This window comes from Halichoeres trimaculatus, unplaced genomic scaffold (assembly GCF_033239565.1).
Source record: "Halichoeres trimaculatus isolate MK-OKI-2021-1 unplaced genomic scaffold, fHalTri1.1 fHalTri1_scaffold_15, whole genome shotgun sequence".
Classification (NCBI taxonomy): Eukaryota; Metazoa; Chordata; class Actinopteri; order Labriformes; family Labridae; genus Halichoeres; species Halichoeres trimaculatus.
In genome coordinates, this window is record NW_027437193.1 from 12574447 (window position 1) to 12590853 (window position 16407).

The following is a 16407-nucleotide window of genomic DNA, read 5'->3' on the forward strand; positions in this document are numbered from 1 at the left end:
AATACATTTTCCATGCAAGAACAGTGACAAAGAGGGGAGCTGCAGCAGCTGCCACTCACTCCCTCCACCAGCGTGTCAGATAAACCAGGTGAGACCTGCTGTTTTTAAGACAGGTACCTGAGTGTAAAATGACAAAGTAGCACGCAGACAGACTTCACAGCCTCTGTGGAGGCCTGCTGCCAGCTCGCAGAGATCAGACGGGGTATAAAGAGGTGTCAGAGCCTCCTGAACTGTAGTACAGTCTGTGTGCATTGACAGAGTGAGAGGATGACAGAATGATGAATGTGTTGTTATGAGCGGCTGCATGTGAAGCAAGCCCAAAGATGCCCGAGGTTATGAATGGACCAGTCAATGAGTTGGAACACAAACGGCCTTTGGTCATAATTTCTTAGAGCTAGGTGAGATGTCCGGCTGTCAGGGCGCTCAGAGGAGAAGATGCATCACTATTTGTGTCTCTCTCATCTCTCCTGAGTCTTCTCCGTGTGTTTTTTTCACCCCTCTGCCTCTGATTAGCATAGCTGACCTATCACACACTGGTGCTGACTCATTATTAGGTGTTAGCGTTTTCAATTACCTCACACCTCCCATCTCTGCCACCCTGTCTCCTCTGTGAGGCAGACGCTGCACAGCAGGGAAAAAGCAACGAAATGCTAATGTGCTGCTCAGAAGGAGCTGCAGCTCCACTGAAAAAACAAGCTAATGAAGACAGAAAGTTCCAAAAACAAACTTCTAACGTCCCATGGTTCATTGAGAACTTTATTTCAGCTATACGGTTGTTTTAAAAGCACTTATTAGCAATACAGACTGAACAGTTTCATGAAACGTCGTACTGCATATGTCAAACATTCATGCCAAAGAAAATACTACAGATACACTTCCAACAGGACAGTTACAGGTTCTGAAAATAAAAGTACAAAATAGGCTTTTTTCATAACAACCATAAACAAGACAGCTCTACCGTAAAGCGTATTAGTGCTTCTAGCTTTTTGTGTTATCATGACCAATGAAAAGAATCAAATAAAAAAAACTTTCAGTCGTAAAAAGGGGAAACAAATGCTTGTTTGTTGTTGCAAAAGTCCCGTCGACCAAAGCAAGCTGAGTCTCCACGTGGGTGACGGCCTTTTTAAAAAGAGGTAAGGCGAGTTCTGTCTCTCTTTAAAAATTCATTAGCTTTCCTCCTAAATAAAACACTGGTGAAAAGATACTTGACACTTCTGACAACAAAATGTCTTTTAGAAGCTTCACACATAAAACCGCCAGCTTTTCAGAGACCTGTTTGAAAGAAAAAGAGCTTCTATAGACGATCGCTAGAAAGCCGAGTCAACGGAAACGCATCAACATTTATATCAAAGCAGAATGTTTGAGAGACTTTGAGGCTACATATCAGGAAGGCAGTGATACCTATAAATCCTATCTTTTTGGGCAGCATTACAAAATAATTTAATCTACATTTTTATCTTAGTGTTCTAATAGATTGTACTCTCTAGCTCAATAAATGTTGATTTTGAGAAAAGGAAAATACACTTAAATAAAAAAGACTTACAGAATAAAGAGCACCTTATCCCCATACAACTTAATTCACATGTTGATTTTTTTGGAAGCAGAATGGCACAGAGTCGTCAATGGTAAAATAGCAATGCTTGTTGAATTGTACTTTTTTTTTTAGCTGGACAATACAAGTCTCAACAGTTTAACATCAAGTTGTGACGAGATACTTTTGTTACAGAGGAGTCTGCACCGTGTGTGAACAACAAAGAGGAACAACAGGAGCTGATCGCCAGACAGAAGCTGAACGACTTTGTCTTTTTTCATGAATCCCGATGCGGCGTCTCTGGAATTCACAATCAAACGTGCGCTGCGACACACCGCCATTGTTCAGGGTACAGCTTGGTAAACAGAGTGCAGGGTGTGGTGTGCTACCTGGCAGATACAACGACTCCATCTGCTGAAGTGGACCTCTGGAGTCAGCGCAGAAAGCAGTGAATACCCTGACTCAGCTCGTCTAGTGCAAAACCGCCACATGTGGTCTTAAAGTTAAGAGGCCACTTGGCGTACAGCATGCCACAACAGCCAACGTGATCACACACACATGAAGCTTTAACACTCACTGAACTTTTAACTGGTGCAAAAACAGTAATGTGTCACAAACTCGCCATACTGTCATGAAATCTGAAGTACTTAAAAATCCACATCTGGAGCTTCCGATAGCAAACACGTGCATAAAGATTTACAAATACAATAAAACTTGACTGCAGCTGGCACAGGCTGCGACAGGTGCATGAGAACTTTACATGAAAGGTAGCAGGTCAACCTCCAAATCCAGTCCTCAACGTTTCTGAATTCAATCTGAGGTTTTCCAAGAAGAAATCCAGATTGGGCCTCCCCCCCTGCAGGAAATATCCACAGCCATGAGTGGAAGGGTTGAAACAGACTCAACCAGAGGAAAGAAGCTTCACGTGTAAAATATATCACAGAAAGAAGAATGAGAAAATGGCAGGCAGAGAGAAAAATTAAGAAAAAAAGGCAACGCTTGTGTTGCAAGCATCTTTCTGTCTGCAGTAGGACACAAGGAGACTGAACAGCACGAGTGATGAAGTCAATCATATTTTTCTCCACGTTGTGTAACAGGTACTCCATCTGAACACAATCAAACCATTAAGAGAGCATTTGTCGTGTCCTGTAAGACGTGAGGACGCCCTTGGCTGGCTGACTCTGGTGCTGAGAGGATGATCGAGGTGCAGCAGCAGCAGCTGGTGTGATTGTGGCATTGCGGGTGCGGTCAGCGTGGGCTTAAGAGAAGAGAGTGTCTGTGGGGAAGAGGGGCGTTCGTGGGGTCTAGTAAAGCAGGATGCGGCGCTCGATGGCCTTGCGGCAGATGGGGCACTCGCTCATTCGGTCCCCGCACAGCTGGCAGGTGCCGTGGCCGCACATGAAGATCATGTTCTTCAGCCGGTCCAGACACACGGGACACATGGTCTGCAGACAGGAGAGGAGACGTGATCATGGGTCAGGTTTGGGTTTGATGAGGTCATTTTAACTTTGAACAAAGAACAGAATCGGTGACGTGAACTTCTTACAGCTGGCTGTGTTTATGCACATTACACGGTGCGCCTTGCTTAGAGACATTACGGTAAAGATGTGTGACGCCTTACTACCAACTATTACAACCGGAATTCATTTGATCTGTGTGCTGTCTTCAAAAAAGCTGTGATCAGGGCTGGAAAGATTTGTTGATGAGCACATTGAGCTTAAAATCAATTTAGAAAGTGTTCATAAATCGAGTAACTCAGACTATTTTTCATGACAATACACTGTGAGTGATCAATGAGTGCATTGAAAACGACAGATTCATGTAAGTCAAAGTCAAACAGCTTTCTTCATGCGTTGTTCTCATGCCTTCCTGACTTTACGATGTGTTTTTTTTTCTTCTCATTTTATTCATTTGATTCAAAGAAAACAACAGCATTACAATCCGTTATGATCAGTAGTAAGTTACATACTAAGTGGAAGCTCCTCTTTCTGATTAAATTTGTGTTTAGTGTTGCACTGCGCGCCCCACAGTCATTATCTGCTGCTAAACTGCAACATTTGTATTCATCGATGCTTTGCTGGACATTCACCATCTGTTTTGGTTCCACCCCTGTAACACCCGGCCAAATGGGAGCAGGCAACCCATAACTCAGACTGTTGCTTAACATTGCGACAACATTTTCACATCTGAGCGGATTATTAAGTGTTGGAGGAAAGGAGGAGCACACCTGCCGCTCTGGGGTTCAGGTTGGACTCACCTGTTCCTTGATGTCTTGGAGCTGCTGCTGGAGCTTCTGCACGTCCGCGTTGACGTTAGTGTTGTCCTTGTCTCTCTGTAAGGCCGGGATGTTTCCGCTGGCTGTTGTTTTATTTGGGGGGACACAGCACAGATGAACGGTGAGGGGGAGAAGAGGAGTTCAGAGATTAAAGAGGTGACAGCACACCAGTGTGCACGTCAATTTTGCCTTTTCATAATGAAAAAATGTGTGAAAACAAACAAAAACTCAGGTTGGAAACTTTTTCTAAGGTCTGAGTTTTCTAATTAAGCACTGATCTAGTATTTGTTTCTTTTGGCGGATCAAACTCGAACAACAGCTGCCCTGTTGGCACCACGTCCACATTACACAAGCTGAATTTAGTGTTATGCATTTTGGGATTATTTCAAACAAACTATTGCAGGATGAAACATCAGACGATGCTTCTTTCATAACAAGAGCTAGAGGATGTGTGTGTGTAACAAAAGCAGCGAGAAACAACCTGAATACATCTGTGCACCAGTGTGAGTCTTGGCGCAACATTTGTACATCATCAGTTTTACTGTTTATAGCGTACATGCGTGTGTGTGTGTGTGTGTGTGTGTGTGTAAGAGAGAGAGGGAAGGGGGTTTGAGGGGAGGGGGTCTGGGCCAGGGCAGCACTTTGAGGATCTGATCTGAAGAATCTGATAAGGGAGGGGATCATAGAGGTTATACTTACACCAACTTAGAGCCAGATTGTTGGGCTGGAGAAGATCCTGCGATCCCCCTGCCATAGTGTTAGAGCTCCCTGCTGGGAATAACCAGTCACAGTGTTATAACAGGAGCCGTCCTCACCGGCTCAACTGTTGGTCTCAGGACCAAAACTACGAGCCTCAAAGGGAGGTTTAGAGAGAGAAATTTGAAAAGGAAAGCTCGCAAGTGGTAAACAAGGAAAGAAAGGGAAATTCTTCTACATTAATGGTTAAATGCACAGCAGCGATTTCTCTTTTTGCAATCAGCCAATGCTAAAGCGCGGATCTGCAGCCTGTGCTTACTCTTTCAGAGGACATAATGAAAATCATTTGCTTCACCCAAGAAGTAGGGACTCAAAGTAATCATAGAGTAATTAGATTTTCTGCCTGTGTAAGAGACGTCAGTGTTACTGGAATGAAGGGAGGGGAAATAAACAATCAATGCTGCCCCTTGCATGAGAGTATGTGTGTTTGGATCTTTGCTTCTGGCAACAATTGCACATAAATTAGCATGCCAACAAGCTGACACGTGGAGGAATGTGAAATTATTAATACAGGGATAAACATGGAGTTAGTGAACTTACAACAGTTTCCCTTTTAACTCAGAATAAAACGTGGAAGGAGACGACAGAAATAAGGACTTAAAAAAGGATATGGCACTGAAACACTCAGGTCAACTCGGAGACAAGATGGGTCATGAATGCGACAAAAACACAGGATTCACACGACAGCTTACAGCACTTATCAGCTGACACTGTGATGTCATATGTCGGGGTATTTGTGACAAACGAGGTTTCTATAAAACATGTAGTGATGCACGACTGGACTGTTTCTTCTAGGCTGGGGATTTTAAATCAGATCTTCTACCAGTCATGCACACAACTCATTGATTTTTAGACGTTTAATTCTAGAGTCCACAGAAACATAATTAGGGTAATCTGGTTTTCTGTGTACTCAGACATTATTATATTTTCCGTGAGGAGCAAAACTTAATCTGGAAATGGCTTCTGAAGTCCTGCTTATAAAAAGAATATCATTATTTCAAGCACAAAGTCTATATGCTGGATTAAAAACAAGGCAGCAAAGCATTCATAAAGCCACTGTCTATGCAGCCAGGATCTACAAATAAGCTGCTGCAAAAGACATGATCGACATGGATGCAATGATTAAAACATGCTAGATCAATAGAGGGAAAGAGTTCAGAAATAAGACTGACTTAATAATTAGCATTTCTACATCGATGAGATCAAATGAAAAACTTAGCATCAAAACAAAGGATAAAATGCACAAGCAAGGCGGCGTTAAAGCGAAAATATAAAACATGGAAACTAAAGATAGAGGTAAAGAAAAAGGTGAAAGAAAAGGGAATTAAAAGGGAATGTGTGGAAGATTCACTCACTAAGGTCATCATCATCATCATCATCATCATCATCATCAGCGGCATCATCCTCCATACCTTTCCCTCCACAGCACAGAACGAAGGGAGTGCGGCGTTCCACCACAGCCCGGCACTGTACGCACTTCTTCATGAGGCTGGCACAGTCTGGTGAGGACACAACGTGAAATGTTACAAACGTGGAAACAAAATCACACGTTTTGAGCCTGAAACTGGATCAGATATAAAGGTTAGGTTGTTAAAAAATGGGTGTGACCTACTCTCACAAGCGCACATGTGACCACAGGGCTGGAACAACACGGCTGCTTTTTTATCAGAGCAAACCACACACTCCTCGATCTGTGTGAACACAAAGGAACAGAAGAAAATAAAAAGTGTGAATCTGCTCGTGGGATTATATTTATCTCCTGGTAGGACACGTAGTAGTGTTGTGTTACCTTGGTTCTCGACTGGACCTGATCCTTGCAGATGAGACATTTCTTGACGCGAGGTGAGCAGAGGGAGCAGGTGGCGATGTGTCCACAGGGCCCAAACAGAGTGTCCCTCTTCATGTCCGAACACACCATACACTCCTCCAACGACTCGATGTTGCTGTTCAGAGACGGGCTGCGTGTGCCCACCTGGCCGCTGAAAATGTTGAGAATTAAAGCACAGAGCGTGAGCGCAGAGGAGATTACAAACAGGACAGGCTGACAGAGAACAAAGAGAACAGAGGGAGACGCAGAGCGACGAAAAAAGAATCAGGAGGCAGAAAAGGCAGGAAAAGGAAACATGAAACATTTTGAGCAAAGAAAGGAAATCAATACAGTCGTTCGATGATTTTCCTGAGATGGGGCTCTGATCCTTTCTCTCTCTTTCTCTCAGGTGTTCTTACAGTTATTGTTTGTGCACGAAGATTCTTGAGTCACCAAACACCATCATGTATAATATCACTTTGTGTTTGTGCAGGTTTCTCCTTGAAAAGCTATTTGGAGGCACAGTGATGTCAGCTTGATTAAAGACTGAGGGCTATTTTTGTCACACAGACAATAGAAGTAGATGAAATAGATAAGTCTAAGGCTTCCAAATATGGATGTTCTTAATCTGAAATACTTCCTTTAAATTCATAGTTAATCACAATTCATGGCCTGTCAAAATTCCCTAACTGTGTAGCAGTTCTTTAAGTTATCTTGATTTATTTCATCCAAAGGTCTGTGGCCATTTGAACATATTAAGGCAGTGCTCATTCAGCTTTTGTGATGCGGCTGCACCTGTGTGCTTCGTTCAAGGACGGTAGCTTAAACTTACAGTACAGGAATAATGTTTTAATGCCATTTTTCACAAAGTGCTTATTAAATTTACACTTGTCAGCTGTAGGGATGGGTACCTTTCACATGTAAAACGATACTAACGATGCCTGGTACCTGGTAGTTGGTGTCAGTACTCAATGGTACCAATTTTCTGTACTTTTTTGTGTGTTTATGTGGTAATAAATATTCATTAATTTAGAAATAAAATCTCAAAGTTATTTTAATTTCTTCAATACATAAACCGGCAAAGCTATGTTCATGTCCAGCAAGAAACTACCTAATTTAGTACAACTGAGACATCTGGGGATATTTTACATGAAATGTGCCATTTAATGAAAGAGGAGTGTTATTGTTTTTCAGTAAAGAGGTTGCAGGAAGAAGCATTTCACTTTGTTGCACTTAAAAGGAACCGTAAGTTTAAGAAAGTAGGACTTGATTTCATTTTCCATTGAATTACTCATGTTATCTTTTCAAGGCTTTTCAGCCATTATTGGTGACACAGCTAAAGAGGGGAAAGGGGATAGAAGAGAGGGGTGGATGACAAACAGTGAAACGCTCAGTTGAAAAGTCTAAAGTAAAGGCCGGAAGTCAAACCAATGACCTCTGGAGAGCTGCAGCCTCTGTGTGTGTCGTGTGTTTTAATCATTGAGCCAAACAAGCATCTGTTTTTATGTAAGATAAAGATGAAAAACAGATCTTCCAAATTTTGGAGTCACCTGACCCAATCTAAAAAAATCTAGACTATTTACTTAAAAAAATAGAAAGCATCAATTTGAAACATTATAAGATGCTTAAACTGTTTTTTTCCCCTCACCAGCTCACCAAATATAGCATCATTGAAATTAAAAAAAAATTGATGATTTATTTTCTTTTATTGGATTTTGCACCTAAAGTGGAATTTCTAAATTTCTAAATAATAAACAAAGGGTTGTTTGTGTTGTGGTTTGGCTTAAACTGGACTTAAGAGGTTATAATAAACCAGTGTCTGCAGCACAAAATGATTTCAGCAAAAAAATAACATTTTAAAACTAAAGGTTTAAGATTTCATCACATCCAACTGTCAAGATTAAACCAAATCTCCATCATGTGTTTATTCAAGGGTGCTGTAGGTAGATGGGTTTTTTTTGGATGCTTCAGATGATTCATTACGTTACGTTATTCTGACAAAGCCTTTTGTCAGGAGTGACTGACAGAGACAGAGCACTCTCTCTGTTTCCCTGTTTCCAGTCTTTAGGCTAAGCTATCAGTCTCCTGGCTCCAGCTTCATATTTAACAGACAGACATCAGAGTGGTATTGATCTTTCCATCTAACCCCTGGCAAGAGAGCGAAAAGGTGTATTTCCCAAAATGTCAAACTATTTCTTTCAAGGATGTTTACCTGCTCTTCTCTTTGTGACATTTGGCCAGAGCTTTGCAGAGGCTGGGGTCGGGACACAGGTCCAGAGGGGACTGGCCCTTCTTGTTACGAATGGTCAAGTCTGCGCCGTTTGCTGCCAGGAAGCAGGCGATGGATGCCGCACTCTTCTTCTCCGCCCCCTGGGTGCCCAGGCCCATGATTAACTGCAGGAAGCAAGACAGATACACAAAAACAAAGAAATTATGAGCACGTCGGCTTTTGGCTTTTGACAAAATAAATTGATTTGAAGTTGAACCCAGAGAAAAGAGTGTCAGCTCCCACACCGGCACTCCATTAACGCACTGAGCACAGAGTCCTGATTTTAATAATATTCACATGGCTGCAGAGTTTCATTCAGATGAAGCATGTCAAAGTACTGTGAGATCACCACTAATTAGACGATCAAAGACATGCCTTCAGACGGCTGTCAGGCAATGTCACCCCCTCACCCCCACCCAAAATCTTATTAACTGTACCGTCTCTCTTTCTCTTCCTCCTTCAGCTCATCACCTCCCTCTGTCTACCTCGACACAAAGCCTCTCTCTCCCTCTCTGTCTCACAATTTGGACCTTCCATGTCTGATTGTCTTCAACCAGTAGCTTTTACATCTCGTCTGATGGAGCCACCGGGCCGGCTAATTCAATTCTCATCCTAAAGGGAGGGAGGGGGCTACAGGAGAGTGACCCAACTGCACATATCTCAATTAGGCTTCCTGTCTGTCTGTTCCGCTCCTCTGCTGGAGGAGCAGGGAGGAGAAGAGAACAGAGGAGGAGGTAGAGGAGGTGGAAAGAAGAAGAGGGAGGTAGACAGGAGGTGACAAGTAAGGTAAGTGTGCACTGGCAGCTAGGCAGCGCAGCCTTAAACTCCTCCCTGTAGGGATTAGTGATGCGGTGTTAACATGAAAGGGTCCAGGTCTGACATGCCCCTGTTGGCCTCTACAGAAGAACAAACTCGTTCCGGCTGGTGAAGTGGCGGCAGTGAGCTGGTTGACTGCTCTGTGCGGCTGGTGGGCGGCTGCCCGGTGATATGGATAAAGGGGTGTGCAGGAGTGTCCTGTCTAAGTGTGATCTGTCAGAGTTTTTCACACATAAGGTTATGTTTTATACTGATTTGTGCAGCCATTATGACACACACGCTCCTGGAAATGTCTGAAAGGTGTCAGAACAGCCAGGCCCTTAAAATACTTCACAATTTACCCTTTTTTAAGTACGTCCCCTAAAAGTATGAGATCTGGTGTCAAAAGAGGGGGTAAGGCCGGGTCTAAGGAGGCAGGGGATGATGTTAAAATGACATAATGTTAACAACATCTCCAACAGCTGAAGACGAGGCGACAGAGTCTGTAACTGGACATCTAACACAATATTAATAAGAAGGTGAAACAAAGTCAAACCAGAGAGCAGAAAAGAGTATAATTCAGCCTCATTACTTGCATTTTACCAGTCAAATGATATAAACATCGTTCCTCTGACTGCTTCTTTGAGGTAAATTTCTTTAAATATGCATCCACACATCACCTTAACCCACTTTTTGCAGACGCAGAGGGCTGATACAGACCACCCACCCTGAGAATTTCTGGTGGAAGCTACATATAAAAACACAAAACCTGCAAATCGTAGATATTTAAAATAGTTAGAATTGTAGTATGTTATTTTTTAACAGGCATTAAAAGCCAGAAACTTTTGATGATGCTTTCCTAAAAATGACTTATTCATCCTTAGTCTTCTTATCTTTCTGCCTCCCAAAGACATGCTGATGATAAGCTTTCGAGATGGTAAAATGTTTTGTGGGTCTAACCAGCCGAACCAATTCAGAAACCTGAATGTAAAATGTTTTATGACAGTAAAGGGAACATACTATAGAATAAGGATCCTTATTCCTTATTAGATCCCTAAAAACAGAGGGGCTTATGGGAAAGACCTTCTACACTCTGCAGCACAAGTGCACACAGCAGCTCAGAAGTTTCATGTTTTCAGTTTGTTTTCTTGCTGATAACGGCGTTTTGGGTATAACAGCTGCTCTTGGCTGTTGTTTCATTTTCATCTATGAACGCTTACTGTGGCACCTAATGATACCTTAAAGAACCTGATCCAGGTAAATGACTGTTATCAAGGGGGAGCAGGGATGTTAATAATAGATTTATATGTACGGTGTTCTTGGAGGGTTCCCAGGGCTCCACTTTGCTGACGTCCTGCATATCTTGAAGTTGTCGCAATTGGGACAGCGTGTGGTGACGCAGTGCCTCGTGAAGCGGCGTGTCCCCGTCCTTGTCCTGCACGTCGAGCTTGGCCTCTGCGCGCACCAGCAGCTGGAGAGGAAATCACAAAAAACAAAGGTAGTGAAACAGAAAGTCTACAAAAGAAACATAAAACAACTTTAAATTTATGCAACAATGCAAATGCCCAAGTGCTGATTTATAAGGCACCTGCTAACAATGAAACACCAGTGTTTTGTTCCCCAATTATGGAGTGCATTTTTTCTTGAGTCCACAAGATGGCAACGTGGCAATCTCAATCCAACACTACGCCAAATGACTCAAACCAAGACACTGCCGCGCAGAGCATTTTCCCTACACAGCATTAAATCTGAGGCAGGACTTCACACAACTGCAGGACATCCAGCAGTGTAAATTAAACAGAGGCTGCACTGTCCTTACAGTACAGAACAATACAGAGTAAAGGACTAAAGGAGAGATAACATGAGACTTTAACAGCGTGTAGGGAAAGTGGGTGTGATTAAGAAGCTAAAAAAGGAGGATAAGTATGATAAGGAGACACTAACCCGGACAATCTGGGTGTGTTGACGCTCCACTGCAAGATGTAAGGCCGTCTGCTGGTTGACGTTCTGGATGTCCAAGCTGGCATTGCCCTGAGAGGCGAGAAGAGGAAACACACAAACGGACGTGTTAACGTGCACATGTGATTATCAGAGTTAGTCATGTGTTGGTTTGTACTTAAGAAATGACAGACAAGTGAAAAATAATCAAGACAGGAAAGAAAATGAATTTAATTAAAAGTAAAATACTCGTTCAGCACATAAAAAATATTAACCTCTCCAGCTACTTGAGCCTTGACTAAACCTTTCTTCCTACAACACCCAACCAACAAAGTATCACCTGGGGAGGGGGGCGAGAAAAAAGCATCCTACAATAACCCTGCATGTGATTGTCATTTCCAATTGCAAAGAAATCAACTGAGGAGATGTGGAAGGAAGATAAGCATTGTGATCAGGCACTGTGTGAAATCCCCAAGTAATAAGACTGACTGGCTGGGCTTGCTGGCAGGGAATCTGCAGTGCACCTTGTAGTGTGGTGCAATTTCTGAATAGAAAGCTGAGCCATCACTGCGAACCAGCCCATTGCAGGGACCTGTAAAAAAAAAAAAAAAGCCGTCCCCCAGTGAAAGGTAGCCTGCACGGCGAGCATTCATGCGTTTGAATGTTGCAGCAACATTGCTGCCTTGCACCACATCCTAATTAACCCAGTTCCCTCTCGGTGAGGTGACTTTTTCCCATAAACTCCTGCATGCTTGAGTCTTCTGAGAGTTAAACCTGCAATCTCAGAGGGGAAAAGAGCATGAAGGTGTGATTGCAAGAAGAGGAGGAGGAGAGGATACGAGGGCCCAACAGCACTAAAGAATACCCCTGGAGACCCCGGGAACCGTATGGATTCAATAAAAAAATGGCAGTTACAGCAGCTTGAACTGGTCTACAGCTTGCTGGCTGCAGGGAGTGCAGTGGAAGCTGCACTTAATGGTCTCTAGTCAGCCAGAAGTGCAGGCGGAGCTGATGCAGCTATGCTTAACGCTGCTTTGGGGCCCTTATAGGCTATGAATAACAGCAATGGCTGTCAGTCTGAGTAATTAAGCATGCATTCAAATTGATGTCTGCTGGTTCTGGTGCGTTGTTACCTGGTGCACCAGCAGCTCAGCCACCTCCACGTGGTTGTTGAGGGCAGCCAGGTGCAGTGCGGTGTAACCGTCGTCCTTCTTCTCGTCTACGATCCAAGGCCTCGGCAGTTTGGACAGCAGCACACGCATGGCACTGCACAGAGAGAGGAGACAGGGAGGAAAGGGTGAGTGTTTGAAACATCACAAAAAAAAAGAGCCGGAGAAGGTTCAGACAGTACACTCAATTTGATAGTTTACGATATAAACTGCCAAAATCAATCCATCTCTGACTGAATATCTCAGGCACTGTATAAAAGCTTATGGCCAGGCTCAAACTGCTGTAAGCAAACACATCACAGTGTCTGTACTGCTGATACACACCATATTCCCACACACTTTCCCTCTTTCTCTCCCTTTTCTTTTTTTTTTCTACAGCAGAGCATATCCCATTTTCTCACACAGGGACAAGAATACTAAATCAACTTGGGGAGGAGTTGCTTTCTCAAGCAGAGTGTTATTTACATCAAGCTTTGAGTGGTACAAGTGCTGTGTGTTATTTTAGAGCACACATCCCCTCCACCATCTCTTCGGTTCAAAAGGGAAGCCACGTTTCCCCCTGGTGATGCACAAAAAAAAGTGTCTATCATTGGAAGGCAAAACGATAATTACACAAGATTTAGCTGGGTTCACTTAGGTCTCCTCCTGAGTAAAAATCAGACAGGGCTTGAGAGGGGGAGGAATCCATTGTTTGAACAGTGCTGTCTAACAGAGGTGGTCTGGTGTGGTGAGAGGAGCGAGTCAGTTCTGTGCCACTCAAGGTCATTTGGAGGATGTGTGCCACAGGGACGTGGCTGCAAAGGAAACTGTACAAGAGGAGGGCTGAGAAGGAGTCAGAGAGTCACGGTGGGGATGAGGAGGGAGGCTGGCTGTCTCTCCCTGCTGCGCTGTTTAAAGAAAGAGACGTGTGTTTGACAAGTAAAAGGAAGCCACACGAGTTAGGATCACAAAAAAAAACAAAAACAGGAGGGAATAAGGACTTAAAAGAAAGTTGCACTTAATCTATAACAGAGCTGAAATGAGAAGAAGTAGATCTGATTTAACGCCCTCCTTCCTACTAAGTCAACTATGTTTCACAGCACGGCTGCTTAAGTTTAATGTTTGAACTCATCCATTATCTCTTTGCCCCCTACCCCATCCTCTTCTCTTCCTCCTCTTGCTTTAGTCCCTGGGCACACATCCAGGCATATGGTACATGAGAACACTGAAATGAGACTCATCCCCTATTAAGTGTTATGGCCAGTCGAGGATATGTGATGAGAAACAAAAGCTGCAAACACGTCTCTTCAATTTGTGCAAATACTTGGGAACATAAAGCTAGACACTTAAAAGCCATAAACATCTCTGAAGTGGTCTCGTATCCTGTCTATAGTTGGGTACACAATGTACCTTCAATAAGCTTTAAAGCAGCAACGCTGGAGGGAAACTTCTGACCTTGATTAACCCTCAAGACTCATGCAGGGCATATCTTTGAACTGCGACAAAAAGAGGCAGCCGATTTAACCCTGACTTTGATATGGCTGAGCGGCCCCTTGGCGAGCGCAGGAGTGTTTTCATACACAAGAGTAAGGTAAATAGTGTCTAAGGGAGCAGAGGGAGGAAATGGGCTCCAGCACAGAGCAGGAAGGCCACAGCCCGCACAATCAATGAAAACTGTTAACTATTAAGAAAGAGCAAAGAAAGAAATGCAAACCAACGTGCTGGCAGGCTTTCAGACTAAAGGCAATCAGGATGGCCGGTTCCCTGCGGGTTTTCGCTAAACCTACAGCTTGTCTCCATCCTTCTGGAGTAATGAAAGGGAGCATCATCAGCACACCCTCTTTAGGAAGCAGAGAAAGAGGGGCAGAGAGGCAGGAGGCAGAAGGAGGAGGAGGAGGAGGAGGAGGAGGAGGAGGAGGGAGTGGGGGGTGGCAGGCAGTCAGCACCTCTGTACGGACAGAGATCCGGCGCTGGTGTACTGCTGCAGTGATGAACAGTGCAGCACACTGATCCCAGGCTCCCTCGCTCTCTCTCTACCTCTCATCGCACAGCGGCTTACTCACACACACACACACACACACACACACACATACACCTGCATTGCTTGCAGCTATCTTCAACCACTTAATGCAGAGGAGCACTGCTTAAATGTGATAGCAACCGCACCCATTCTGCCTAATCTCACATTCATAATGTGTCGCCTTTGTTACAAGGAATTATTTGCTTGCGTACTGTAGATTTACCATCTCAGGGGGGGCTTTTGAGTAATTTCATCTGTGGTGCTCCCAATGGGCAGGAGTTGAGACTTAAACAAGCAAATTATTCAAGAAAAGACCTTGCCACATCAGATTCTTGCCTGAAGCTTTAACATTAAACTTATTCCCGGTGGTTAAACACGGCACTCTTTGAGCTGCCTTTCAAGTAAGACGGATAGACGATACAAGCACGCAGTTTTTTTTTTCTCAACTACAACAATTCACACCAGAATCAAGGGCAATTGTTTCACATAAAGCCTTTGTTCTTTTTCCTCCTCCTATTGGTGCAATATACAACATTTGTGCTGCCTGGATTGGCTGCAAATACCTCCTATATGTAGAACAACTGGCCAATAAATGCAGGCCTGCTTCACTATAGGAGCAGAGTGGCGCCTTCTACAGTCAGAGCTGCACATTCAAGCGCTGGGCAGGTGTGTGTTGTAGTGGGGAGCCCCTCCAATAGAGGTCTTGATTGACAGGCTCCCTGCCACGCTGGGCGAAATGGGCAGGCATTAATATTAATGCCCCATACTGGCACTGCTGCATTGCAGTTAAGCTATTTGCTGTAAAGGCAAGAAAAAAGAGAGTAAATTAAGAACAGAGGAATAAATCCCAGTCCTTTTTTTATCTCTTAGCTAAGTGATGTTAGCAGTGACTGAGGGGGGTGTAAGAGAAACTGTGTGTCGGCCCTTAAGGCAGGATGTCAAGAGAAGACAGAAGAAAATAGTGAGTCTGCCCAGCTGACCTGAGAGTTAACATTTAGACATCACAGGATTTGAGAAGGAGACTGATATTTAGAGTGAAGTGAGGATCTCCTCAATGCAGCTGAAGCTGAAAACCAATGCTACAGTCTGTTTAAATGCAGGAGGACATGCAGCTGAAGAGAGAGGAAAGGTAGAGGAGAGAGGTAGAAGGGGAGACGTGATGGAACTGGGTCACCCTGTGAGAGATCTCAAGAGTCCCTCAGGAGAGGTGCACAGGGGCCTGTTGTCTTGGGCTGCAATTTGTCATTGACCAGGACGCTCTCTGACACCCTCAGCTCGCTGTGTATCGGCGTTTGTCATTGTATGTAAGACTCTGGAAGTGTGAGTAAAGAGTATGTGTGCGAGTGTGTTTCTGTGTGTGTGTGTGTGTTTAAGCGTGTGGGTCGACAGGGCCCTTCTGCCGCCCTCGCCTTGCTGACAGCCATCTGTGTGGTGGTCAGTGGACGTTATTACAACAGGAAGTGGGAGTCGGGGGACAATAACTTGGGTAGGACAGGGCAAAAACAGGAACAGTCAACATCCAGTGTGAGATTAATGGCTGCACACAAACATATGGTTACTCTGATGCAGGAGACGTGTTTGGCATACCCTTGTCTATTAACTAAGGCTTCAAGCTCCAAATTCTGCATCGGAAATTAGTCGCCAAAAGGTGCCACCTGCCTCAGGAAAACAAAAGGCTTTAAAATGCAGATATTGAAAATGATCAGGCTGGTGACTTGAGCTTTTGTGGTCAAACAAAAAAAACTTGTTTTAAACTGTCTGGTGATTTTCTTAAAATATTCACAGACCAGTTGATTTCAACTGTATCACACAGTCTTAATGAGCAGATGGAGGCGTGAGTGTGTGCTTTTTAAACACTTTTTAGGCAG

The 16407-nt window shown here is 43.8% G+C and overlaps 1 protein-coding gene across 6 annotated transcripts in view; it reads right to left on the reverse strand.

Moving 5' to 3' along the window:
• Window positions 1–717: 717 nt before the first annotated feature.
• mib1 (MIB E3 ubiquitin protein ligase 1) overlaps window positions 718–16407 on the reverse strand; it is a 52835-nt gene continuing 37145 nt past the window's right edge. Inside the window, exons 13-22 of one of the 6 annotated variants that reach the window (XM_074688384.1) lie at window positions 12505–12637; window positions 11378–11464; window positions 10746–10904; window positions 8582–8763; window positions 6352–6541; window positions 6175–6253; window positions 5975–6061; window positions 4506–4574; window positions 3789–3889; window positions 718–2976 (exon numbers count right to left, since the gene is read on the reverse strand). In XM_074688384.1, coding sequence (XP_074544485.1) covers window positions 2836–2976; window positions 3789–3889; window positions 4506–4574; window positions 5975–6061; window positions 6175–6253; window positions 6352–6541; window positions 8582–8763; window positions 10746–10904; window positions 11378–11464; window positions 12505–12637 — 1228 coding nt within the window. In that variant the 3' untranslated portion in view covers window positions 718–2835. Of the gene's footprint in view, window positions 2977–3788; window positions 3890–4505; window positions 4578–5917; window positions 6062–6174; window positions 6254–6351; window positions 6542–8581; window positions 8764–10745; window positions 10905–11377; window positions 11465–12504; window positions 12638–16407 lie in introns of all 6 variants that reach the window. The other 5 variants (XM_074688383.1, XM_074688382.1, XM_074688381.1 and 2 more) reach the window with 5 other exon arrangements.